At 41.2% G+C, this 27,180-nt stretch overlaps 1 protein-coding gene and 1 pseudogene across 9 annotated transcripts in view; one reads left to right on the forward strand and one right to left on the reverse strand.

Annotated features, from left to right (window-relative positions):
• The window catches only part of ZZZ3 (zinc finger ZZ-type containing 3), a 102,867-nt gene that overhangs the window by 18,159 nt on the left and 57,528 nt on the right, over positions 1–27,180 (forward strand). For 2 of the 8 annotated variants that reach the window (XM_079776456.1, XM_079776453.1), the window contains exons 2-5: positions 6,631–6,704; positions 17,167–17,299; positions 18,874–19,027; positions 24,435–25,987. In XM_079776456.1, the coding sequence (XP_079632582.1) occupies positions 24,486–25,987 (1,502 nt within the window). In that variant the 5' untranslated portion in view covers positions 6,631–6,704; positions 17,167–17,299; positions 18,874–19,027; positions 24,435–24,485. The other 6 variants (XM_079776457.1, XM_079776458.1, XM_079776455.1 and 3 more) reach the window with 5 other exon arrangements.
• Positions 767–5,317, reverse strand: LOC307103463 (ribonuclease inhibitor-like; annotated as a pseudogene). Its single transcript has 2 exons — positions 5,276–5,317; positions 767–2,467 (listed from the first exon to the last, which is right to left on the reverse strand). The product of its transcript is annotated as a ribonuclease inhibitor-like (transcript).

The raw sequence follows: 27,180 nt of genomic DNA on the forward strand, positions 1-27,180 counted from the left end.
ATATCAAACTATACATTGTAAATTCTGTGATAGAAGAATTAATTATGATGGAAGTAAGGGAGAGAGCAGTTAATTCTGATGGATCATTGAATTGGAGTTTGATGAATAATTTTCCAGAAATTGAAGGTGGGGGAAAGTTGTACTTTTTTTTTTTTTAAATTAGGGGACTGAAAAATTAGAATCAAGGCTGTGTTTATGAAGACATATATTGTGAACAGATAAAGAATAGATTGCAATGGGAGACTAATTAGGCTATTACACTTATTTAATGGGGTGATGATGGCCTGAACTGGAGTAATAATACTGGGATAGAAAGAGTGGGCAGTTTTTTTCAAGACATTTTAGAGGAATAAGTAGGGTTTGTTGATATTATATGGTGGAAAAAGGAAAGAGTTAAGATGTCTCAAAGGTTTTTAGGCTTGGTGGTTAGATATTTGTCATTAAAATTGTTGACATAGGTAATTTTGGGGAGTTAGGAAGAAAATGAATAGGGATTTGTACTTGTTGAATACAAGGTACTTTTGGGACATCTAGATTGAGAGCTCAGAATATGCTAGTCTGAATTTTGGGGTGGAAGTTGGGGATAGATATATAAACTGTTTATATTTCAAAATTATTTGAAAGTTGTAATAATTTCACCTATGGAGAGAGGATTAGAAAGGGACATGTATATTTTTGGGGTAGCAGAAAGGAAGAGTCATAATGCATGAAAAAATGGAGGGTCAGAGACTTGAAAAATTTTTACCTTATACAAGTAGGAGGAAAACTAGAAAGAAGTAGAGGTTAAAGATGAGAGTTTCAAAGGAAGGAAGGGAGTGATGACTTGGTTGGTTATAAGCTTCACAGGGATTTATGGTGTGGGGACTGAGAAGAGAAACCTTTGCATTTGTGGGAGGAGCTAGCTGGATTCCCCCCCCCCCCCCCCCCAAAACGCTTTAATAGTTACAAATGTCCAGAATGTTTGCAGAAGCTGGTGTGAGCATTTCTCTTCAGTTAAAGCTAAGGCACCGTAGTGAGAGCCCCGAGAGCTGGCCAGCCCCTCGGGACTTGGGTGCCGGGGGAGGGGTCAGGCTCAGCAGATGATCTTCAGGCCCGGCTTCTTCTCCTCCACGGCCCGCAGGAGGTCCTCCGTCTCCTCCCTCCAGCAGATGTCATACAGGACCAGTTTCTCCAGGGGTCAGCTGGGCTGCTGGGCGCTCTCCACCAGCTTCATGACGCCCACCTTGCTCTTGTAGTTGTTGCTCAGGTCCAGCTCGAGCAGGCTGTGGTTGGCCAGCAGGAGGGCGGCCAGGGTAGTGCAGCCCTGGTCGGTCACCTCGCAGTCCCCCAGCGAGAGCATCCGCAGGGTCGTGCCCGGCTGGCCCAGGCCCTGGCACAGCACCTCCATGCCTGCGTTGCCCAGCTTGTTGCTCATCTGCAGCTCCTGGCGGCTCCGGTTCCGGGCCAGCATCGCACTGACGTGTGGGCAGCAGGCGGCCGTGAGGCTGCAGGACTTCATCCACAGGGACTCCAGCTGGCAGCTGGGCTCCTGCAGGCTCTCGCACAGCAGCCACGCCCCCTCGTCCCCCACCTTGTTGCCAGCTACGCTGAGCTCCTTCAGGCTCTCCTTGGCTCTGAGCACCCGGCACAGGTCCTTGCAGCCACTGGCCGTGATATCACACTCCCAGAGCCACAGGGTCGTAAGCCTGGAGCCGGGGCTCAGCAGCCCAGGGCACAGCTCCGCGATGCCCGCATCCCTCAGCTTGTTGCCCAGCTGCAGCTCGCTCAGGGAGGCCTTGGCGGCCACGGTGCCGCACAGGTCCTGACAGTTGGCTGCGTTGAGGCCAAAGCTCTCCAGCCTGAGTGACTCCAGCGGGCAGGTGGAGTCGGCCAGGCCCTGGCACAGCGTCCGGGCACCAGCCTTGCTGATGTCATTGTTGCTCACCCCCAGCTCCTTCAATTCCCACTTGGCCCTGAGCACTGTGGTCAGGGCCTCGCAGCTGGCGGCCGTCAGGTTGCTGTACTCTAGCTGCAGCCTTTCGATGTGGCACTGGGGGTCCAGGAGCCCCTCGCAGGGCAGTTGCAGGCCCGCGTCCCGCAGCTGGTTGTAGCTCGCGAAGGGAGGGCAGGGAACGCAGCACGCTGGACAGGGTGCCGCAGCCGGCCTCCGTCAGGCTGCAGTTCTGGAGGCTGAGCTTTTGGATCTTGCAGGTGGGCTGCAGGCCCTGGAGCACCAGGTGTGTGCCAGCATTGCCCAGCTCATTGGAGGAGAGGCTGAGCTCAGTCAGGGTGGGGTTGTCCCGGAGCGTGGAGCTCACGTCCTTGCAGCGCCCTCCGTGATGCCACAGTCGACCAGCCTGACCACCTGGTACTGCTGCATGAGAGGCAGGAGCTCCGTCCACTGGGCGTCGCTCAGCTGCTGGTGTGGAAGTTGAGACTTATGGTGAGAGGCAAGTGTATTCTGGCGCCGCCGGTGCCGCCTCAGACTCTACCAGCTAGCTGGATTTGATGGAGATTTTTAGGAGTTTGGTTTTACATAATTGTAGAGATCCAACTGTGGGAATCTATTTATATATATAAAAGCCAAGCGATCTGAACAACGGGTTGCTATGACGTGCACTGTGGCCGGCCTACCGGCCCGATCGGGGGCGGGGCCAGGGCCGGTGGCCAACCTTCCGTGGCTCCTCCCCCCTGCCAGCCAAGCCCCAATTGGCCCAGATCGGGGTGGGCTGGCTGGATCCCACCCATGCATGAATTCGTGCACTGGGCCTCTAGTTGCTTAATAAAAAAGGGAAAAAAAGTACCGGGCTGCATTAAGAGAAGTCTGGCTATGATAAGGGATATAATATATTTTACATCTTGGTTAGCACATATTTACAATGTTGGCCTCATTTCTGGAAGCTGCATTTTAAGAACAATAAATAAAAAATTGGATGTGCAACAGGAGGGTAACTAGATGATGAAGTATCTGAGAACCATTGATGGAATTGATGGTTCTTCCTTACTGTGGAGAGGAATGAGAAGTAAAGAATGGGTGGGGACATCTGTTTTCAGGTAATGAAAGGCTGTAATGAATAATTTTCTCTGATTTCGTATTTTATGTAAATAACTAGAGGCCCAGTGCATGGATTTGTGCACCAGTGGGGTCCCTCGGCCTGGCCTGCGGTGATTGGGCCGAAACTGGCTCTCCGACATCCCCTGAGAGGTCCTGCATTGGGAGAGGGCGGTTCTCAGGTGATGCACCCCAGAATCAGGCTCCCTCCTCTCGGGTGCATCACTGGAGAACCGCAGCTGCCAAGTCACTGCAGCTCGGCAGCTCCTGTGTCAAGCATCTGCCCCCTGGTGGTCAGTGCGCGTCATAGCTACCGGTTGGAGCGTCTGCCCCCTGGTGGTCATTGCACATCATAGCTACTGGTCGAACGGTCGGTCAGTTAGGCTTTTTGTAAATGATATGTAGCATTAATTTTTGAAAGATTTTAAACCTGTTTTTTTGTTATTAATTTATATAATAATAAAACTTTTTCCTTTTGCTTCTAGGGGACAGGTGTGTGTTTGATTAGTTTAAAATGTGAGTCTGCATGGACTTTTCCATCAGTGTGTAGAAATTTCCATAGCACTGTATGATGAAATTGATGCTGATTTCCAGAGAATTGAACAGAAATATCATTAATTTCTTTCTTCTGAGTAAAGATAAAAAATTTTAAGTGAAAAAGAAAGTCCTCAAAGTGGTTTAACGATAAAGCAGGACTTAATCTATTGGTTTTTTAAAAATTTCAATTGCTTTTTAAAAAATGTTTTTATTGATTTTTAGAGAGAGAGAGGAAGGGAGGAGGATAGAGAGATAGAAACATCAAGGAGAGAGAAGCATCAATATCGGTTGGCTGCTTCCTGCATGTCCCCTGCTGGGGATTGGGCTTGCAACCCAGGTATGTGACCTGACTAGGAATCGAACCAGTGACCTCTTGGTTCATGGGCCAATGCTCAATTACTGAGCCACACCAGCCAGTCCAGAATTTAATTTGGGTTGTCCTATTTTGGTATTTTTTATAATATTTTGATGGCGTTATTTGAGGGATATTATAGAATCTATAATAATAAAAGCATAATATGCTAATTAGACTGGACAGATGAATGACCTTCTGGACTTCTTTCCAGACAACCTTCCAGACAAAGCCGGGGCTGCGAGGGCCGAGGCAAGCCGCCGTGGCTGCAAGGGCCAAGCCCCTTGTACAAATTTTGTGTGTCGGTCCTCTAGTGAGAGATAAAAAGATGAAAGGCTTCAGTGATAGTGTTTGAAATTAAAACCAGAAATTAGACTTTGATGAGGCAGGACAGCTTAAAACTTGTTTTTAGCCCTGGCTGGTTTGGCTCAGTGGATAGAGCATCAGCCTACGGACTGAAGGGTCCCGGGTTTGATTCCGGTCAAGGGCACATGCCTGGGTTGCACAGGCTCGATCCCCAGTGGGGGGCAGCTGATCAATGATTCTCTCTCATCATTGATGTTTCTCTTTCTCTTCCTCACCCTTCCTCTCTGAAATCAACAAAAATATATTAAAAATACAAACAAAAAAAGCTTGCTTTTAGTAGGGAAGCTTGATGACACTTGACGTATCTTTTTTCCCTCTGATGTTCTGTGTTCCTCAGGTTAATTTTTTTAAAATATATTTTTATTGATTTCAGAGAGGAAGGAAGAGGGAGAGAGAGATAGAAACATCCATGATGAGAGAGAATCATGGATCGGCTGCCTCCCTCAAGTCTCCCACAAGGGATCAAGCCCACAACCCAGGCATGTGCCCTTGACCGGAATCCAACCTGGGGCCTTTCAGTTCGCAGGCCTGACACTCTATCCACTGAGCCCAACCGGCCAGGGCCTCAGGTTAATTATTTTTTACACTGTGGATCCCTTACTGTGGGAAATTGTCACACACTTAAAACAATGGAATAAAGTGGTTTTTGGCAATAACTCCTGAGGGATATGTTTAGTCTCAAGTTCTGATAATCAGGTATTTGGTATTTGGCACCTGTGTGTTTCTCTGATAGATATTGCTACCTCACTGTCAAATTACTCTGGTTTTTCAAATAAGAAAAATTTCCTTAGTTAAAGTCAGAATCAGCATTTATAATCATTTTGTAACCTTGAGCAGAATATCAAAATTCCCTGTTAGGATTTTGTCTCTTTTAACCTTGGTTGATTTCTGCTATACAGGATAGGGCAAATGTAGGTTTACAGTTGTTCATATGGAAAATAATGCAATAATAAATAATAATACAAAAATAAACTGTTTTGTGTACTCACAATTGTAAACCTACTTTTTACTCTGTCTTTATGATAGGCCATCTTCAGATTTGATTTTTTTTTTTTAATGTGCAGGAATTAATAAAAACTCTGAGACCCTTTCCATCCACACACCTCCAGTTATTATTTGAAAGAAAGTTTCTTTATTTTAATTAATTTAATTTTTCCATTACCATTTATCCCCTTTATGCCCTTTTCTACCTCTCCCTTCCCCCCAGATTTTTCATTTTTTAAATAAAAATATTACCGTATTTTCCGGCGTATAAGACGACTGGGCATATAAGATATTCCTGGGTTAAAAAGTCGTCTTATACACTGGAAAATACGGTAGTTTAATATATCTAACCCATTATATCTAATCCCATCAATATAGTCCAATATACCGTATTTTCCGGCGTATAAAACAACTTCTTAACCCAGGAAAATCTTATACGCCCAGTCTTATACGCCGGAAAGTACGGGGCGGGGGGCGGAGCGCGGCGGGGCGGGGCGGAGCGCGGTGGGGCGGAGCGCGGCGGGGCGGGGCCGGCGGAGCGCGGCGGGGGCCGGCGGAGCGCGGCGGAGCGCGGCGCGGCGGGGGCGGAGCGCGGCGCGGCGGGGGCGGAGCGTGGCGGGGCCGGCGGGGGCGGAGCGCGGCATGGCGGGGCCGGCGGGGGCGGAGCGCGGCGCGGCGGGGGCGGAGCGTGGCTGGGGCCATTGAGAGGCACGGATATGCTGCCACTGAGGGGGGCTACCCTGCTGTTGACAGGCGCAGGGGGCGCCCCCTGCGCCTCTCAACAGCAGGGTAGCCCCCCTCAGCGGCCGCAGACCATCAAAAGTGGGGGAGCTGGGTGCCTGTCTGCTCCGGCACCAGCGGACAGGCACCCAGATCCACCGCGAAAAGCGAAAGCGTGTATGGGACCCTACACGTGCATGATTCAATCATGCACTGGGCCTCTAGTATTAACATAATACCGTATTTTCCAGCGTATAAGACGACTGGGCGTATAGAAGATTTTCTTGGGTTAAAAAGTCGTCTTAGCCGAAACCGGTTTGGCTCAGTGGATAGAGTGTCGGCCTGCAGACTCAAAGGTCCCAGGTTCGATTCTGGTCAAGGGCATGTACCTTGGTTGCGGGCACATTCCCAGTAGGGGGTGTGCAAGCGGCAGCTGATCGATGTTTCTCTCTCATCGATGTTTCTAACTCTCTATCCCTCTCTCTTCCTCTCTGTAAAAAATCAATAAAATATATTTAAAAAAAAAAAAGTCGTCTTATACGCCAGAAAATACAGTAAGTGTTAACAATCAACATTACATGCATCTATTGATTATATATTATGTACTGGGGGTACTTAAAATCTTTCATTTAATTCACAGGATAATTCTATGTGGTACGAAGGCTTTTTCCCCATTTCACAGATGAGGAATTAGTGTCAGAAGTCACACAACTAGTAAGTGGTTTAGTTTGGATTGGAACCTAAAACTTTCCCCCCCATTATACTCAGATGACTTTCAAATTTATGCTGTAGCTGTGTTTATACCATGTAGACAAATCACCTTTGATGGGTATGTTTACAGAATTATTCAAAGACTGAACTTTGTGTATATCCATGGTTTTCAAATATCTTCCATCCTCACATTCCTAGGTTTCTTTAATTTGTTCAAAAGGTCAGAGCTTCTACTACAGAAATAAACATGCTTTGTTAATATATAATTAAGAGCAGTTAATGGTTTGTTTACAAACCACTAGATTTCTCGAGTCTGGCTGAGTTAGCTATATTAAAGAGTAACTTTAGATTTCACCTCTGGAAAGGGAAAAGTACTCTTTGATTTTATTCTCTATTTCTAAGGAGCTTATTTGAAGTTAAAATACAAAACTGTAATGACTTTATACTCAGGGGAAACGGTCAAAAGACCCAGACGTGAACAGTATGTTTTTTATTGATTCCAGAGAGAGGAAAGTAGAAGAAGAGAGGGATAGAAACATCAGTGATTAGAGAGAATCATTGATCGGCTGCCTCCTACATGCCCCCTACTGAAGATTGAGCCTGCAACCTGGGCATGTGCCCTGACCAGGAATGAAACCATGGTCTCCTGTTTCATGGGTTGATGCTCAACCACTGAGTAACAGTGGCAGATCTGGGTAAAGTTTTTTAATGCTGAATCTGGGGAAATAGAAATAGCTATTGTATTAAAAGGAAATTTGGATAACTATAATGAGGCTTCCCCCCCCTCCTCTTATGATGCAGTCCATTTTTTGGATTTGGAAAACTAATGGGTACCTTTAAAGTATTTTTAGTCAAAGTACCTCCTACATATGATGGTTTTTGCCATTTCACTCCATTGCTATAAAATGAACAATAGTTAAGCAAACTTCACTTGACACTATATATTTATTTAAAATTTATTTTAAAAAGATAATTATTGTGGAAAGGTTGATATATTTGGCACTAGAAGATTTTCTGTTGACAATTCACCTGTGAAGTTGAATTTGTAAGTCTTTGGAAAAATAAAATAATATTTATGGCTCTAGCTGGTTTGGTTCAGTGGATAGAGCACCGGCCTGCGGACTGAAGGGTCCTGGGTTCGATTCCGATAAAGGGTACATGCCTAGGTTTCAGGCTCGATTCCCAGTAGGGGGCGTATAGGAGGTAGCAGATCAATGATTCTGTCTTATCATTGATGTTTCTTTCTCTCCCTCTCCCTTCCTCTCTGAAGTTAATAAAAATATATTTTAAAAAATAGTATTTATGAATTTTATCAACAACTTTGAATTTGTCTTCTATGTGGAGTTACATATAGGTGTTTATGAAAGATAAATTGTTATGTGTTTACAGGTCATTATAACACTGTTACCCAAATTTTACTCCTTCTCACAACTATATTTTTACTATATCTGAGTATAATCTGTATAATTTTTTTTACTTTAGACTGTTCTTTGACTAAACTTTTTCCTGCCTGGCATCAGTTTAAAAAATTTTGATGAAATTGGTCCGATGCACTAGTTAAATCCCCCCTCCCCCCCTTTTTTTTAATACTTCTGAAAGTAAACACTACCTAAATAAAAGTTCATTATTTTACTACTTGAAATTGCCAGCATATGAATGAATAATAAAATTTGAGGAGTTAATGGAATTATTGCATATAAATCAGCATCCTATATAATAAAAGCCTAGGTGGCGTCACGCACGAAGCCCTTGTGTGACGCCGTCACAAGATGGCAGCTGTGACATCATCACAAGATGGCTGCTACAAGATGGCTGGCAGGGGAGGGCAGTTGTGGGTGACCAGGTCGGCAAGGGAGGGTAGTTGGAGGCAACCAGGCCTGCAGGGGAGGGCAGTTAGGGGCAACCAGGCCTACAGGGGAGGGCATCTGGGGGTGATCAGGCTGGCAGGGGAGGGCAGTTGGGGGCCATCAGGCCTGCAGGGGAGGGCACTTGGGGGTGATCAGGCCGGCAGGGGAGGGCAGTTGGGGGTGATCAGGTCGGCAGGGGAGCAGTTAGGCCTCAATCAGGCCGGCAGGGTAGTGGTTAGGGGGTGATCAGGCTGGCAGGCAGAAGAGGTTAGGGGCAATCAGGCAGGCAGGCAGGTGAGCGGTTAGGAGCCAGCAGTCCCGGATTGTGAGAGGGATCCCAGATTGGAAAGGGTGCAGGCCGGGCTGAGGGACACCCCCCACCCGTGCATGAATTTCATGCACCAGGCCTCTGTATAATTAGGAAGTTCATAGGACATGGTCTCTTGGTTAATGATTCTGTAACAGAAAAATGGGTTTTTAAAACCCTTATCTCTATATTTACTTGTTTTATGTTTTTACTTTTTCAGTACTCCTTTGATCAGCTAATATGAATTGGAATTATTGAATAATACTTAGAAATGACAGTCTCATAGTTTTTATTTTTTAATACGTAATTTTGTATACATCATAATACCAGTTTTATTACAACTTCAGTGGTTCCAAATTACTGTATTCAATTAGCAAAAAATTATAAAAATTTATATACCAGTTCAATATAATTTCCAAAAAAACTTTTGGGATTAGCCTGGAGTTGCCAACTTTTAATTTTGTTAAAAAAACGAGTAGACAATTTGCAGAAACCTCATGTTGCACTTATTGAGTAAATATAGCTTTATGGAAAATGAAATACTTTTTTGTATTTCACTCACCTCACTGAAGACCAGTTTTTGGGACCCAATAGCCTAAACATAGTTTGATTATGTTACTCTCTTCAGGTTTTTGTGCCATCTCTGATGATTTTTGTCAGTTTCTAGAACTGTCTCTTTTTTCCTACCATGGTACATGGTACCTTTAGAGTTTCTGTCCAAAATCTCTTCTAGTCTCATTTGCCTTGGTTGAATTAATTTGCTTTCACAGTTGAAGCTCTGATTCATAAATTATGCATGTGGACCTTTCATGTTTTGGGAATTAGCCTGAGATTTTCTACTTCTTAAATGGAACAATACAATCTTATGTGGAAGGTTTTACTCCCTTAGATTTTTCTTTGAACTAATATTAGAGCATTAATTTACATACTACTCACCTACCTATCATAAGTCAGAGAAAGCAAATTATTATTATTATTTTTAAAAATATATATTTTATTGATTTTTACAGAGAGGAAGGGAGAGGAATAGAGAGTTAGAAACATCGATGAAAGAGAAACATCGGTCAGCTGCCTCCTGCACACCCCCTACTTCGGATGTGCCCGCAACCAAGGCACATGCCCTTGACCGGAATCGAACCTGGGACCTTTCAGTCTGCAGGCCGACGCTCTATCCACTGAGCCAAACCGGTATCGGCCAGAGAAAGCAAATTAAATGATCTTCCTTACCATTGTGCTGTGACATTATTAAAGTGCAGCCCTAGCCAGTTACTCAGTAGTTAGAGTGTCACCCCATCATGGCTTCCATTCTGGTCAGGAGCTCATACCTCAGTTGCAGGCTTGATCCAGCCCAGGCACTTGCAGGAGGACACACATCAGTGTGTCTCACATTGATGATTTTTTCTCTCTCCCTCCCTTCCATTCTTTCTAAAAATCAATGGAAAAAATATCCTCAGGTGAGGATTAACAACAACAACAACAACAACAAAAGGGCACGTTATGTACCAAAAATATATATATATGCTAGAGGCCTGTTGCACGAATTCGTGCACCAGTGGGGTCCCTCGGCCTGGCCTGTGGGATCGAGCTGAAACTGGCTCTCCAACATCCCCTGAAGGGTCCCGGATTGCGAGAGGGTGCAGGCCAGTCTGAGGGGACCCCACTGGTGCACGATTAGGGCCGGGGAGGGATGCAGGAGGTTGGCCAGCTGGGGAGGAACTGCGGGAGGGCTCCAGGGCGTGTTCGGCCTGTCTCCCTCAGTCGCAATAGGCCGGACCCCAGCAGCAAGTTAATCTGGTCAGAGCGTCTGCCCCCTGGTGGTCAGTGCACATCATAGTGACTGGTTGACCAGTCGTCTGTCTGCCCCCTGGTGGTTAGTGCACATTATAGTGAGCTGTTGAGCAGCCTTAGCATATCATTAGCATATTACGCTTTGATTGGTTGAACAGTCAACCAGACACTTAGCATATTAGGCTTTTATTATATAGGATATGATGAATGATTAGATATGTGCATGGATGGGTGATTTGGATGATAACGGAAAAGAAAATTAAAAGTTTACACTTAAGGTTTTGTTTTGGACAATAGGGTATTTCCCCCCCATTTTATTGTTCAAATTATTACATGTCTCCTTTTTCTCCCCCTTGACCCTTTCCACTCCTGCCCTCCCCCAAACCAATGCACTATTGTATGTGTTATGCATATATGCATGTAAGTTCTTTGGTTAATGTCTTCCTTTTCTCCCCTCCCCCCTCCTCCCTTCCTTCTAAGATTCATCAGTTTGTTCCATGTCTCTGAATCTATTTTGTCTATCAGTTTATTTTGTTAATTAGATTCCACATATGAGTGAGATCATATGATCCTTGTCTTTCTCTGGCTGGCTTACTTCGCTTAGCATAAAACCCTCCAGGTCCTTACATGCTATCTCAAAGGTTAAGAGATCCTTTTTTCAGATACAGAGTATTTATTCCATTGTGTAAATGTACCACAGTTTTTTCCATTCATCTACTGATGGGCACTTGGGCTGTTTTTAGATCTTAGCTATCCTCTCTAATAAAATGGTAATATGCAAATTAACCATCACTCTGCGCCATAAGCCACGCCCACCAGCCAAGCCACGCCCACCAGCCAATCAGGACGAGTATGCAAATTAACCCCAATCCAAGATGGCTACAGCCACAGAGAGCAAGGTTTCCCAGGTAACAGAGGAAGCCAAGCTTTCCATAGCCGTTGCAGGCCTAAGCCTCCACTCAAGCTACAAAGTTTCAATTATAGAAGGTAAACAAATTCAAACAAATGGCGACAGAATGGAGCTTGAGAGAGCAGGCCAGGGTTGCTGCCGGCAACAGGGGAAGCAAAGCTTTCCACACACCCTGGCCGGGCTCACCCGCTTAAGGCTACAAAGTTTCAATTGTAGAAGGTGAATTAACTGCCACAGAAATGGCTGCCGCCCCCGAGGTATCAGCAGGCTTGGCTCCACTCCAGGCTACAAAGTTTCAATTGTAGAAGGAAAATAAATTCCAGATACCAGGGCCTCCTCTTGGGTCGCCAGGGTGCGTGGCTGGCCTGCAAACCACCATAGGCCCCTCGCTCAGGCCGCCCCACGCCCCAAGGGAACCCCACCCTTATCTGTGACACCCTTCAGGGCAAACCAGCTGGCCCCCACCCGTGCACCAGGCCTCTATCCTATCTAATACAAGAGTAATATACAGATTGATCATCACTGCAACACACAATATAGCTGCCCCCATGTGGTCAAAGATCCTGCCCCCATGTGGACACAAGATGCCACCACAAGATGGCCAGCAGGAGAGGGCAGTTGGGAGGCACCCCGCCTGCAAGGGAGGGCAGTTGTGAGGGACCAGGCCTGCAAGGGAGGGCAGTTGAGAGGGACCAAGTTTGCAAGGGAGGGCAGTTGGAGGTGATCAACCCTGCAGGAGAGGGCAGTTAGGGGTGACCAGACCAGCAGAGGAGGGAAGTTGGGGGCAAATAGGCTGGCAGGGGAGCAGTTAAGCATCAACCAGGCTGGCAGCGGAGTGGTTAGGGGGTGATCAGGCTGGCAGGCAGAAGCGGTTAGGGGCAATCAGGAAGGCAGGCAGGCAAGCAGTTGGGAGCCAGCAGTCCTGGATTGTGAGAGGGATGTCCGACTGCCCGTTTAGGCCCGATCCCGGGATCGGGCCTAAACGGGCAGTCGGACATCCCTCCAGGAGTCCCAGATTGGAGAGGGTACAGGCTGGGCTGAGGGACAACCCCCCACCGTGCACGAATTTCGTGCACCGGGCTTCTAGTACACAATAAGATGAGATATGCCTGTATATATCTAGGAGTGGTATTCCTGGATCATATGGTAATTCTGTGTTTCACATATTGAGGAACTGCCAAACTTTTCCAAAGCAACTACACTGTTTCATATTTCCACTTGCAATGTATGAGGATACCAATTTTTTCATATCCTTGCCAACACTTATTATTGCTTATCTTTTTATTGTATTCATCCTTCTGAGTATGAATTGATATCTCTTTGTGGTTTTAATTTGTGTTTCCTTGATAGCTAAAAATGTTGAGCATCTTTTCATGTGCTTTTTTGGGCTATTTTTACATCTTCTTGACAGAAATATCTGCCCAAGTCTGTGTTCTTAAATTAAATTTTTTTTTTTAAGTTGTAAAGGTGGTTTTTTTTTGTTTCTTAGTGCATTTATTGGGCTGACATCGGCTAATAAAATTATATAGGTTTCAGGTGCACAATTCTATAATACATAAATAAATCATCTGTATTTTGTATTGTTTGTTCACCACCCCAAGTTAAGTGTCCTTCACCATTGAGTGCAATGACTATGTTGTAGTACACATGAAGCAAAAGGGAAGGAAGTAGGCAGCACAGAGCAGTTACTTCTGCCCTAATAGAAGTTCTCCCAATGGGTCCCTTAAGGAATCTCTCCTCCACAGCTTCACCCTGTGTAAGGATTTCATGAGCATATTGGGACCCTTAGAAAATATGCAAGTCAAATCCCATCCCCATTTGACAAGAGAAAGAAAAGCCAATTAACACCAGATACGTTTTTGATTTTTATATTGCTTTCATCCCCTTGCCTTCAGTAAAAATATTTTTTCTAGTTCCTTAAAAGAAAAAGTATTTGTTTTAGCTCTCTGTAGCAAGTAACTGTGATAAGCTTAAATGGGAAAAGTGTTTCTGTCTTTGACTAGTATCCTAAATACTTTTTTACAACTGACTTGGAATATCCCTCTCTTGTTCTTTTAAAATTATTTAAAGACATAATGTAATACACATATTTGATATTTTCACTTATAACAACTGAAGAATTGGGTACCAAATATGAGTGTATAGTATAATCTTTTGAGTTTTTTCCAAGGTCTTATTAAACTAAAGACAATTTCAGTGTTTTATAACTTGGGTTGCATTTAACTAAGACTGCAATTTTATTTTCATAGTCAATTGTGTGGCTTACAACTACTGTATCACTAGAACTGATAATATTTTCTAGTGAGATTTTCTGTAGTCTTTTAAAGTAATTTCATACGTGCCATGAATCTGAGGTCCTGTAATCTATTTGACACAGTAGTACTTGTTTTAGCTTGCAAACAGTGGGAGAAGTAATTCTTTTCAGTCAAGATTGGATTTTGGATTTGCTTTTGGAATTCTTGAATAGTCAATGCATTTTATTAGTACGTGGTAACAAGCAAAGCTCTGTGGCAAGGAATAAATAAGAGGCCTTAGGAATTGGATTTAGATGATTCGCTTCCCATTTTGTATGCTTTTAAAAACACAAAATAGTTAATTTTTTAAAACTTTGGAAGTGTTACTATAGTTAAATATTTTAAATAAATATTGTTGTAGGTTCTCACAATTCAGAGTAGTTTATTTGCTCCAGAAAGCATATGGCATTTGTGTAGAATGCTTACATTTGAAATGTGAAGTGAATGAAATGAAGAGTACAATGTAGGAAATATAAGAGTTTTGACTAGTTTAACCTCCTTGCTTGTTACAAGAAAATTTATAGCAACTTTAAAATTTAGGAATACTTAAAACTCTGTTAAATTTTTATAGTATTACTTAGTCTTTTTTTAACATTTGAAAAAAGTAAATAGAGAATTGTTTTAAATGTTTGAGAATAGATATCAGTGTTTCTTAATCACTCTCTGTTATCTTCCTCTGATTTAAAAAAAGCCAGTTGTATTTGACATACTAGAGGCCCGGTGCATGAATTCGTGCACTAGTGGGATCCCTCGGCCTGGCCTGTGGGATCAGGGTGAAACTGGCTCTCTGCCATCCCCCGAGGGGTCCCGGATTGTGAGAGGGTGCAGGTCAGGCCGAGGGACCCCACTGATGCATGATCGGGGCCAGGGCGGGATGCAGGAGGTTGGCCAGCCAAGGAGGGACCGCGGAAGGGCTCTAGGGAGTGTCCGGCCCGTCTCCCTCAGTCCTGATTGGTCAGACCCAGTAGCAAGCTAATCTGGTCGGAGTGTCTGCCCCTGGTAGTCAGTGCACATCATAGTGAGCGGTTGAGTGGCCCTAGCATATCATTAGCATACTAGAGGCCCGATGCATGACAATTCATGAACTAGAGGGAGGGTCCCTCAGCCCGGCCTGCCCCCTCTTCACAGTCCAGGAATGCTCAGGGACGGGAGGAAACCCAGCGATCAGGGGAAGGCGACGCCCCATCACACCTCTGCTGCTGCCACTGCTGGCAGCGCAAGCCTCAGCCGACCCTGGTTACCTGAGCCTCTGGCGGCCCTGGGTGACTGGGAAGCCACCATCCGAGGCTTGCCTGCACCTTGGGCATCAGCTGGGCAGCCGACATCCGAGGCTTGCCTGCGCCTCGGGCCGGCCCTAGGCGGCTGGGGGGCTGAGGGTGGGTCCAGCCACACTGTGCGCCTGCTGTCCCCCCGGCGAGGCTGAAAGGATTGGGGGACTCCGGCGAGGCTGAGGGGACTGGGTGCTGCCATCTTGTGGCTATGGACGCTGCCATCTTTATGACGGTCAGTTTGCATATTTCTTCTTTATTAGATAGGATGGCACTTCAATTGGTTGAACGGCCAACCGGTTGACCCATACTTAGCAAGCATATTAGGCTTTTATTATATAGGACTAGAGGCCCGGTGCATGAAATTTGTGCACGGTGTGTGTGTGTATGTTTCTGTGTCTGTCAGCCCAATCTGCACCCTCTCCAATCTGGGATCCCTCTTACAATCCAGGACTGCTGGCTCCCAACTGCTCGCCTGCCTGTCAGCCTGATCACCCTCTAACCACTCCCCTGCCAGCCTGATCGACGCCTAACTGCTCCCCTGCCGGCCTGATTGCCCCCAACTACCCGCCCCCTGCTGGCCTGGTCACCCCCAACTGCCCTCCCCTGCAGGCCTGGTCGCCCCCAACTGCCCTCCCCTGCAGGCCTGGTCGCCCCCAACTGCCCTCCCCTGCAGGCCTGGTCGCCCGCAACTGCCCTCCCCTGCAGGCCTGGTTGCCCCCAACTGCCCTCCCCTGCAGGCCTGGTTGCCCCCAACTGCCCTCCCCTGTTGGCCTGGTCATCCCCAACTGCCCTCCCCTGCAGGCCTGGTTCCCCCCAACTGCCCTCCCTGCAGGCCTAATTGTCCCCAACTACCCCCCCTGACGGCGTGGTCACCCCCAACTGCCCTCCCCTGCAGGCCTGGTCGCCCCCAACTGCCTTCCTCTGCTGGCCTGCCCCCCTCCCCCCAACTGTCCTCCCCTGCAGGCCTGATAGCCCCCAACTGCCCTCCCTTTCAGGCCTGGGTCCTCCCAACTCCCCTCCCCTGCTGGTCTGATCGCGTACAACTGCCCTCCCCTGCTGGCCATCTTGTGGCGTTCATTTTGTGTCCACATGGGGGCGGCCATCTTGTGTGTTGGAGTGATGGTCAATTTGCTTGTCACCCCTTTATTAGAAAGGATTTTATTGGTTTCTACTCTATTGTTAATGAAAAAAACTTTGGCAGGTTGAGAACTCCAGTAGCACATTTTATCCACAAAACAGCCTAAGGCTATCTGGATTTTCTTGGTAGATTTTTACTCTTTGTTTTTATTAGACAGAACTTTGGAATGGCACACCATGGTGAATCATTCCAGAATGCCATTCCTAGGTTTCTCTCTTTGATATATATGAATAAGTTTATAATGCTTTTCTTCATTGTAAGCACATCAGTGTGCTTTTCAGACTTGTGATCTTGAATAGTCTGTGTTTTTAAGAAGCTTACTTTTAAATAATTGTTTTTGTACAGTTACATCTTAGTTTATTTCTTAATTTACTTGGTCATATTTATTTTCTATTTACTTTCAAAATAATGTTGACAAATTAGTCACAGAGGGATAATGTAACCAGAGCAAAAATATACTTTAAAAGGCATCGACAGTATTAAAGTCACATTTAAGGGATCCTTTTTATTTCATTCATAAGCATTATAAGTTTATTCCCTAATATTATTATAAAATACAAAAATGATACTTTTCTATTAATGTCTGAGAAGTTACAGACTTCTGGAAAATGATGTATATTTATGTTGGTAGTCAAAAGGAATCTAAGGAGCTTTCAAATTTGTAAGAATTTAAATTTCGAGGTAATTTTGGAAGTATTTTATGTTGGTACTCTGAGAAGCATTTGTAAGACCTTTATTAGCAAATCATCTATCATTGAAGATAACACATTTTGTAGCTAAATATTAGGAATATTTTTTTGTAATTTATTAGAAAATGCATTGTGCTGTCTGGTTAGAATTGTCAGTTTTATCCACAAATCTGTAAACAGTAACACATCCATAGTGACTATATTGTGGTTTCCCTTCACAGATATCAAGTTGTGCTAGTACAACCATATAAATAATTAATACCTGAAGTCTCAATGTAACATGGACATTAACAATGATGACAGATAAATGCAGACGCTTGGGAATCAAATACTAGGCGAAACACTTTCAAAAAGGTAAGAAAAATGTAATCTTTATTAAGGCCAAGCAGGCTGTAGTATTAGTAGAAGTAATTGACTAAAGTTTGTTTTTCAGTGTATGAGGCTATTTAGAAACACATTTGTACGATCCTGTGTTAATACTTGTAGAACTCAGCTATAAGTATCAGTTCTTTTGTGAAAATAACAGTTGCAGATGTCCTTGCCTGGTAAATATAATGGATGATGTTCCTATAGCAAATTCTATACAAAAAGGTAGTAACCTGGTGACTAGAACTTGATAGAATGCTAGATTTGGTGTATCAGTGTATACTCAAGACACATCTTATATTGTGGATCCTCTTTGTCTCTGATGATTGCCATCACCACCATGCACTATAGAATGTAATGTTTTGCCATGTTTGTGAATGGTTGTCAGGGTTGGGTACAAAGGAGTTGGCAGTTGGAATCTTTGCTTTAAGAAGAGTGAATTTTCATGTTAAAGGTTACTTTTTATAGGACCATGTTTTTACTGTTAACCCTCCTCATGTTAATTTCAAACATTTTATTTAAATGTAGTATTAAGTTATTTTACTTAGTTAATTCTCCTACCTTTTACTTTTCAATAATTTACAAGGCATATTTGGGAGAGGTTTTGTCTACTGATACTAGATATCAGCCCTGGTCACTTCCTAGCTGACTAAAACATTATCCAGTTTTACTAAGCAGTAACTCTGGTTTACAAAGCTTGATAAGTTGCATCAGTTTTAAAAATAAACCTTCACCGAAAATAGTGGCACTTTTAGAATGTTTAGTTTTATGTTTATAATAAAGTGACAATTTCCATCATAAACATCGCTAGTCTTTTTCCTGGTCTTTCTCCTTGTTTCCAAATGGACATTCATAATAATTCATTTTAGTCAGATTCTCTGAAAAAGATATCATAATACATTATTATAAAGTAAAACTGTAATTAGCCTAACTGACCATGAAATGGAATTTAATTAAGGTAATTAAAATATCTGGCCATCTGGGTACTAAAACCAGAAAATCCTTATTGGTTTTGTCCTTGTTGAAAATCCATATGCCAAAATAATAGAAATTTCCCTTTATAATAGTCTTTGTAGCATTTTAATAATCATCAAGGTTATCATATAGATATAGAAGACTTGGTTGATTAGTTGGTATGCATAACCTAAATTATTTTTCTTGTTCAATTCCCAGTTTTGTATATGAAGGCCAACATTTGGGAAAGGCTCTAGAATAAGAGTTCATAGATTTTGTATGAGGACTCGTATCATGGGCAGTCTTTGGGTCATCTCCAAAAAATAGTGCCTGAGATTCTAGATAACGAACTGAGGCAAAGTTTGACTCAAACTAATATTGAGTTGTAAGGATTTAGTATATGTTAAGCTTTTTTGTTATTGTTGTTCCTAAAGATCTTTTCCAGTTTCTTAGTATCTCTGAGGCTACAAAGTCACCAAGAAGTACCAACAATATTACTGTGAACAGATATTCTGTTACCTGCTATTTCCTCTTATTGTAGAAGGAGTATATCTATTAGCATAAGTTAATTTGCTTCTTTAATTTTTTTTCATTATTTTATTTTAAAGAAAGGAATTTAAGAGGTTCTAGTATTCTCCATGGCTGAAGCTGAGAGTCTGAAACCCTGATGCTTAAGCTCTATTCTAGATCATAGCTCCAACTCCTTCAGGATATAAGGAAAAGAGATAATATTTCCACAATGATAGATCTTTGGTTGTACAGGTAAGTTATTTAGTTTTGCAGTAGTGAAGATATCAACAGTTTGATTTTTTTTTTTTTGAGGGGGGAGCTTATTTGTCTATATTCTGCATGGAAAATTATACAGTTCATAGGAATGTGGAGCTATAGGGAATGGGATGGGGATGAAATATTTTCTCACTCTTTTTCCAACAGGGGCATAAATGAAGTGACTAATACATTGCAATTTCTAGAGCATATTTGACCTTCTATGTATTTTTGATTCAAGAGCATTATGAAATTTCTTTACTTCTCTTTGTTCCCAGCTGTCGCTTTAAGTGGGTATTCATTCAGCTCTAATATATCCATCTGTCATCTATCAATCATATATCTGTTTCTCTTAATGGGAAAGAGGAGATCCTTTTATGCAAGGCAATACATAACAGAGTTACCAAGCTTCAGAAAGGTGAATATTAAGAATAAGTTGAATTGCATAGGTGGTTCCCAGGTTTCACTCTCCTACTTTTAACCTTACAGGTACTTTTAACCTAATAGAAATAGTGGTAATTACTCGGCTGAAGAAATGTCTTAAAATAATTGTGTGACGAGGATAGTCTGAACTATTATTAAGCAGTTCATTCTTACGTTCTAAACCAGCGATTTTCAACCTTTTCCACCCCATGGCACACATGAACTAATTACTAAAATTCTGCGGCATACCAAAAACTATAATTTTTTGCTATCTGACAAAAAAAAATAGGTGTAATTTTGATTCATCTATACTGAACAGCTATTGTTCTGTTGGCTGTTTTCATTTTTTAGTTTGACAATTTAAGGGAAAAGAAAGAGGTCAGTGCCCCTAACTAAATAGTCAGGTTTGAGTGTTTTAAAAATTCTTTTTCTTTATTTTATTTTTTCATCACCATATATCCCCCCACTCCCTGTTCCACCTCCACCCATCCCTCCCTCCTGCAATCACCGCACAATTGTCCCTGTCAATGAGTTCTTTCTTTTTTCTTTTTTGCTCAGGCTCTCTACCCCCTTAACCCCTCTTTTCCCCTAAGAACTGTCTGTCTGAAAATCGCTGTTCTAGACAGAAAGAAAAATAATAATATTCATTACATTTTTCAGTTGCTCTTGCTCTTTTTTGCTTTTCATTTTGGTTTGTCTACCTGGTATCATGGCCAGTTTCTTAAAAATTATTCATTCAATAAAACTAAATATTGTTGTAATAAATATCAGCTAGAACATTGTTGTTAATGGAGAATTGGTTACCAGTCCCTCAGTCCCCAAAATGAACTGTACTACTTTGATAATTATAGTAGGAGCAAAAAGTTACGGGCAGTGTCTTTGAAATATCATCTTGAGATTTCTTTTTCTTAAGTAAAGGTGATAGATAGCTGGAGTAGTGTTGCATTAGGAGGACCATTTTAGTTTAATCTTTATTATTCCTTTCAGTTTTTATTGATGTACTGATGTGTTCACAGGGGCTAGAAATTTATGATCTGAAACATAGCTAATACTGTTTTAGAACCCTATTAAATTTTAGATAAAAGTAGATTCAAATTGGGAGAAGAGTAGTTCCAACAGAAAATAAATGGTTGAGATATGTGGAATTTGGGGTAGGATTTAGGGCTTAATCTGAAAGGAGAGGCTGAAATTTGGTTGATAGCTGCTCTTCTCAGATAAGCCCCTCCAATAGGTTGAAAACTTTATGAGGGTATAAAAGAGAGGAAGGGAGTCAGTTTAATTCTAATGATTCATTACATTCTTTTCTCTCTATTCTAGAAAGTGCCATCATATTCATTACTGGTGGATAACATATAGGGAAAACTTCATTCTAGTTGCTAGATTGGGTTTTGCTTAGATGAATATGTTAACTAACAGTTTCCTTTAATTCTAAAACTAAAGTGATCCTTAGCAACTTAAATTTTGTCAGAAATACAATTTTGTGCTCCAAAGAAATTCTCTGAATTTCTTCAGTAACTGTATTATGCAGCTAAAATGAAGGAAACAATTGCTTTAGTCTATAATACTTTGCTAACCATGGCAAAATAATGTTGAGATTTGGTTGAGATAATCAGGACTTTCTTTTGTCCCTTTCTGGTCACTGAATTTTGTACTCTGTTTATCAGGTAACTTCAGAAAGTGTATGCCTTTTTATGTATGCCTGTCCAAAGTAGAAAAGTTCAAGAAAAAAGTTAGAACAGAAGTTATTCTTCCCCATGAGAGGGAAGAATATTAAAATGTCATTTATCTTGCACTGGCCAGTCTGGCTCAGTTGGGTATTGTCCTATGCACTGAAAGGTCACGGGTTCAATTCCTGATTAGGGCACATGCCTGGGTTTTGGGCTTGATCCCCAATGAGGTACGTGCAGGAGGCAGCCGGTGGATGTTTTGCTCTCATATTGATGCTTCTCTCACTATTCTTCTCCCTTCCTCTCTCTCTAAAAATAAATTTTTAAAAAAAATCTTTAAAAATAAATAAATAAAATAAAAATATTAAAAATATCATTTAACTCTAGTCCTCAGAATTTTAAGCAATTTATTACCTAATTTCAGGCAAGAGATTTTTACAATCCTCTATTTGGTGCTTCCTTTGCCAAAGAGATTATGGCTTTATTTATAAATTTTTTTATTGGTAACAAAGAATCAGATAAATAAGTCTAATTTAGTTTAAAACTTGATGACACTGTCATTTTAATATAATACTGTCTGAATGTAGTAGTCTTAAGGCCCTGCTTCTCAAACCCTCAGAGATTTATAAATTACCTAGGAATCTGATTCATTGGCAAGTCTGGGGCAGGGCCTCATATTATGCATTTTTAACAAGCTTGCAGGAGATGCCCATGATGCTGGTCCTCAGGCTACACTTTGAATTGCAGAAGTTTGAGATACCAAAAGGTCTTTGTTATAAAACCAGTTTCACTTTAAATATCGCCCAATAGCACAGGATTTGAGAACTGTAAAACTTGGACTTCATTGTAATTATTGAATGGAATAAAAACATTTTTAGTAAAAGAAACAAAAAGGTTTAATCTTTCCTGTTAATCAGTGTTTTGATCACTGAATGGTGGAGGAATGAAATAGGCCCTCACCTGTGGTGTTTTATGATACACACACACACACACACACACACACACACATATATATATATAAATATATATATGAATATTTATATTCATATATATATTTATAGTACTTCTGGGTGCTACTACTAATAATATGCTTATTTTATTAATAAGGACAACACAGGGATTTTGCTCTCATTCAGATTAACATAGAAAGAAGGGCTAAGAATACTACTCATTGGAATCATTTGTGATTTATATGCCCTTAGTTGGCATCACATTTTAAAAAGTAAAGATTACCAGGTTTTTTATGTGTGTTAGTTGTTACTGTTTTCATTATTATATTTGAGCCATAAATCATGAATATACTCAAATTTGCATCAATGATATTTGCATTTTATAATTCATTTGTTTTCTTTGTATATTTACATAGGTATTTAATATTTAAAAATCAGTCACCTTTAAGATTGAGAGGTCCAAGTTTGGGTATATGAGACAAATAAATTTATATTAAATTTTTTAGTTTGTGCTTTTTGAAACATCATTCAAAATAAAAAAATTTTGTAATTAAAAGTGGATATTTATGGGTCATACAGTGTTTATTATATGTGAATAAAAAGAAGAGAATGTAATCTTAATATGATTTTAACAAAAGAGAATTACATGTGAGGTTCCTCTAATGAATCCCAAAACAGTAAAAGTTTACTGTGAGAAATGTATTTCTAAGTTCTGATTGGCATCCCACACTTACTCATGTGATTGATATCTAGAACAAATTTTCATGCTTTAATCCCAGAACTGGTTTTATGATTCTTGTAAAATTTTTAAAAATTAATAATTAGAAATTTAAAAGTATGCCATACTCTGAAACAAAACTACATTCAACCAACTTACATATGTTACTGGGTACTTTCTCACTCAGTTCATTTGCCAACAGGCAGGAACAGCAAGACAGTTGCTTTTAATGTTTCTCTTTTTGTTTGTGATAACAAGTTGCTGTGTATTCTGTGGTTCTTCATAACCTTTCCTGTTACATACTTCCAATTGAGACAAAGAACAAATTGTATTTGATTTGCGGGGGGGTGGGGGGGAGAGAGGAAGGGGTAGAATGGCATTTGGGGGATTAGAGGAAGGCTGAAGGATGGCAGAAAGGAAGAGGGAGAGGGGAGAGGGACACTGTGAAACTGTACCACAGCCATTTTTTACTTCTTTTCCTGTCTATCCTGCACCCCAGTTAGAAGTTAGACAGTGAAGTGGCAAAGTATCTTATGAAAGCTAAACACAGGAGCAGAAGAATGGAGACTTGAAATGTTAACAGCTCCTTTATTCTGCTCCATCAGAGAGCCTTTGGGAAATAACCACTAAACCCCCCAGAGTTTTTTTCAGTTTTCCTCACATATTTATCTTAGGAATACCAAGCATTCACACCAGAAAAAGCTCATCTCCCCAATATGCTTTAAAACTGTGGCATACTCACATATATAGGAGTTCAAAGAAGGAAAGGATGGGGTTATAAGTATACTTCTGATTTCTTAAAGGCAGTATTTGCTTCAGGGGCTTCTTTCCTTAGTCTTCTAATCCTATTTAGAATACTTTGTTTCACTTGCTAATTGTTTCACTTGCTAATTATGGCTCTACTTGTAGGAACTAGGGAGGCTTGGTTCCTTTATGTTTTGCCCTTAGCCAACCGCAAGCTAAGATTGTGAGTTCTATCAATCTGCTTTACAAAAAAAATTGTGCTGCAATAAAAAATTTTTGGATGCCACGTAGTTTGTTATCAAAGGATTTGACCTGAAACTCCTTGTAGTAAGAGTGAATTAAAAGAGCAGTTTCTACCTTTTTACCTCCCAGGAATATTTTGAGAAAACATGAGAAATGATTGGGATAGTTTTTTGATAGCTTTCTACATAAATTCAAGATTATTATTTTAATAACCAAGATGAAATCCTGTCTTTGAGAGAGGTCTTTTCTGGGCCCTTTGTGCCCAAGTCTGAGAGGCAGATACACAGTGAGGCAGGTTAAGAGCTTGGTCTCTAGAGCCCTGCCCTGCCACTTAGCTGGGTGGCTTTGGATGATAACTTAAAATGTGTGTGGCTCAGTCCCTTCATTTGTAAAGTAGGGATGATAATAGCACCTATTCTAGTTGTCATGAGATTTAAGTGAGTTAATGTATATAAAGCATATAGAATGATTCCTGGAACATATTAACTGCCATATAACGAATGGTTAGTTATTATTAATTTTATTGTTAATAAAATAAATTATGTCAAGTAATTTGTTAATATTGGCTATACTTGGATTAAAAAATTGTGGCTTTATACCTTTGTTTTAGGTATATTAACTATTACCTTTTTCTCATTATTTTGTTTACATTTTTGAAGGTTTCCCAATGAGTGGATCATGATGACCGTATTGTAGGGACTTGCCATAGTATGGCTGCTTCCCGATCTACTCGTGTTACAAGATCAACAGTGGGGTTAAACGGCTTGGATGAATCTTTTTGTGGTAGAACTTTAAGAAATCGTAGCATTGCTCACCCTGAAGAAATCTCTTCTCATTCTCAAGTACGATCAAGATCACCAAAGAAGAGACCAGAGCCTGTGCAAATTCAGAAGGGAAGTAATAGTGGGAGAACTACTGATTTAAAACAGCAAAGTACTCGAGAATCATGGGTAAGCCCTAGGAAAAGACGACTTTCTTCAGAAAAAGATAACATAGAAAGGCAGGCTGTAGAAAATTGTGAGAAAAGGCAAACAGAACCTGTTTCACCAGTTTTAAAAAGAATTAAGCGTTGTCTTAGATCTGAAGCACCAAACAGTTCAGAAGAAGATTCACCTGTAAAATCAGACAAGGAGTCAGCAGAACAGAGAAGTACAGTAGTGGACAATGATGCAGATTTTCAAGGGACTAAACGAGCTTGTCGATGTCTTATACTGGATGATTGTGAGAAAAGGGAAATTAAAAAGGTGAATGTCAGTGAGGAGGGGCCACTTAATTCTGCAGTAGTTGAAGAAATCACAGGCTATTTGGCTGTCAATGGTGTTGATGACAGTGATTCAGCTGGTGTAAACTCTGATGACTGTCAGCCTGATGGGAACACTAAACAAAACAGCACTGGTTCCTACCCATTACAGGAAAAATCAGTAGCTGAAAATGGGGATTCGGACACCCGCACTTCAGTGTTTCTTGACAGTAGGAAGGAGGACAGTTATATAGACCATAACGTGCCTTGCACGAATTCAGAAGTGCAGGTCAAGTTGGAGGACCACAAAAGAGTAACTGCCTGCCTGCCTGTGGAGCATGTTAATCAGCTGACGACTGAGCCAGCTACAGGCCCATTTCCTGAAATTCAGTCGTCTTTAAGGGATTCTGAAGAGGAAGTAGATGTGGTGGGAGATAGCAGTGCCTCAAAAGAGCAGTGTAATGAAAATACCAACAACGCCCTGGACACAAGACTTGAGAGTATGCCAGACTCTGGAGAACTGGAACCATCTTCTGTTCTAGATGGTGTGTTAGCTCAAACGATGTCTTTATCAGAACCTCAAGAACATCGATATACTCTGAGAACTTCACCACGAAGGGCGGCCCCTACCAGAAGTAGTCCCACAAAAAACAGTTCTCCTTGCAGAGAAAATGGACAATTGGAGGAGAATAATCTGAGTCCCAATGAAACAAATGTAATTGTTAGTGATAATATAAGTGAGTCTCCCACAAATCCTGATGAAATTTCTCAGAATGATAAAGGGATATGTTGTGACTCTGAAAATTATGGGAGTGAAGGACAAAGTAAGCCACCCTCGGAGGCAAGACTCAATATTGGAAATTTGCCATCTGCCAAAGAGAGTGCCAATCCGCACATTACAGAAGAGGAAGATGATGATCCTGATGTTTATTACTTTGAATCAGATCATGTGGCACTGAAACACAACAAAGAGTATGTGTAAATATGGTAACCATGAATTCTGCTTTGTTTATTATTCCCCAAGTTTTCAGTATTTGTAAATGTCTATTCTTAGCATTTCTATTACAGCTAAAAACTAATGCTTTAGCTAAAGTTTTAACTTTAACATAATTTTCTCATCTCATTAAAAAAACAATCTACCAAAAAAAGAAAGACTTTAAAACTCAACTTTTATTTTCTCAATGGCAATGTGGTTTTCTAGTTTTGGTATTTCAACATGTCTTAATTAGAAGTGACATGTAGAAACTTGGTTGATGATGTTTTTGTTTTTAATAAGTTTTATGTCATTTGACTTAATTTATAATATGGGAAAAGAGTTTAGTCTGCTCTATAATTGACATAGAGCATTTGAGATTGCTTTTACCTAATTCTAAGTTATAAGGGGAGACCGTATCTTAAATTAAAATAATACTAGTTCTTAACCTTTGTGATGAAGGTACTTTTTAAAATAAAGAATTCAGAGTCCAAATTTATCACAGTTTTGCTTAAATTTCCTTTGAAGAATTGGAGCTAATTATGTCTGAATAATCCTGAAAGGAACTGTTAATAGTGTTTATCATATATCAGCAATAGTAAAAGACAGACATATATATGTTAATCATCTTTATTTTACAGTGTAGGCTTTTGAATTAGTATCACAATCAGATTATATAAGCTATGTAAAAATACTGATAAGAGGGACCTTTGTAATGTTTTTTGTTGTGACAGTTGCCAGATAATGGTATGTAACAGAACAAAGTATCAAATCTTGGTTGTGGAACATAATAATCTTTTTGCCATGCATTACAAATAATTCATATTTGCATATGGTAATTTGGTAGCCTTTTAGCATAGGTCTCCCTTCTGAAATTTTGTAAGTAATATTTTAATACTCGGTTTGATAAGAGATATCACATCTGAGCATTTTATTCATTATTTTGTGGAATGCTTTAGCATTGTCATATATTTGAAATGTTTGAAGTCCAATTTGAGAACGAAAAACAGCTCATAAGAGTAGAGTTGTTTAACTACAAGTGTAAGAAAGCAGAGCATAAGTCTTGGGGAAATACCAAAACTCAAGAAATGTGCATTTTTACAAAATTATATTCTGTTATTTCTATTCTTTCCTTTTTATTGGTTCTTTGGCAAAGGAGAAACTCTCTTAAGGCTTAGCTGGTTATTGATGA

The sequence above is a fragment of the Cnephaeus nilssonii genome (assembly GCF_951640355.1).
Source record: "Cnephaeus nilssonii genome assembly, chromosome: 7".
Taxonomy (NCBI): Eukaryota; Metazoa; Chordata; class Mammalia; order Chiroptera; family Vespertilionidae; genus Cnephaeus; species Cnephaeus nilssonii.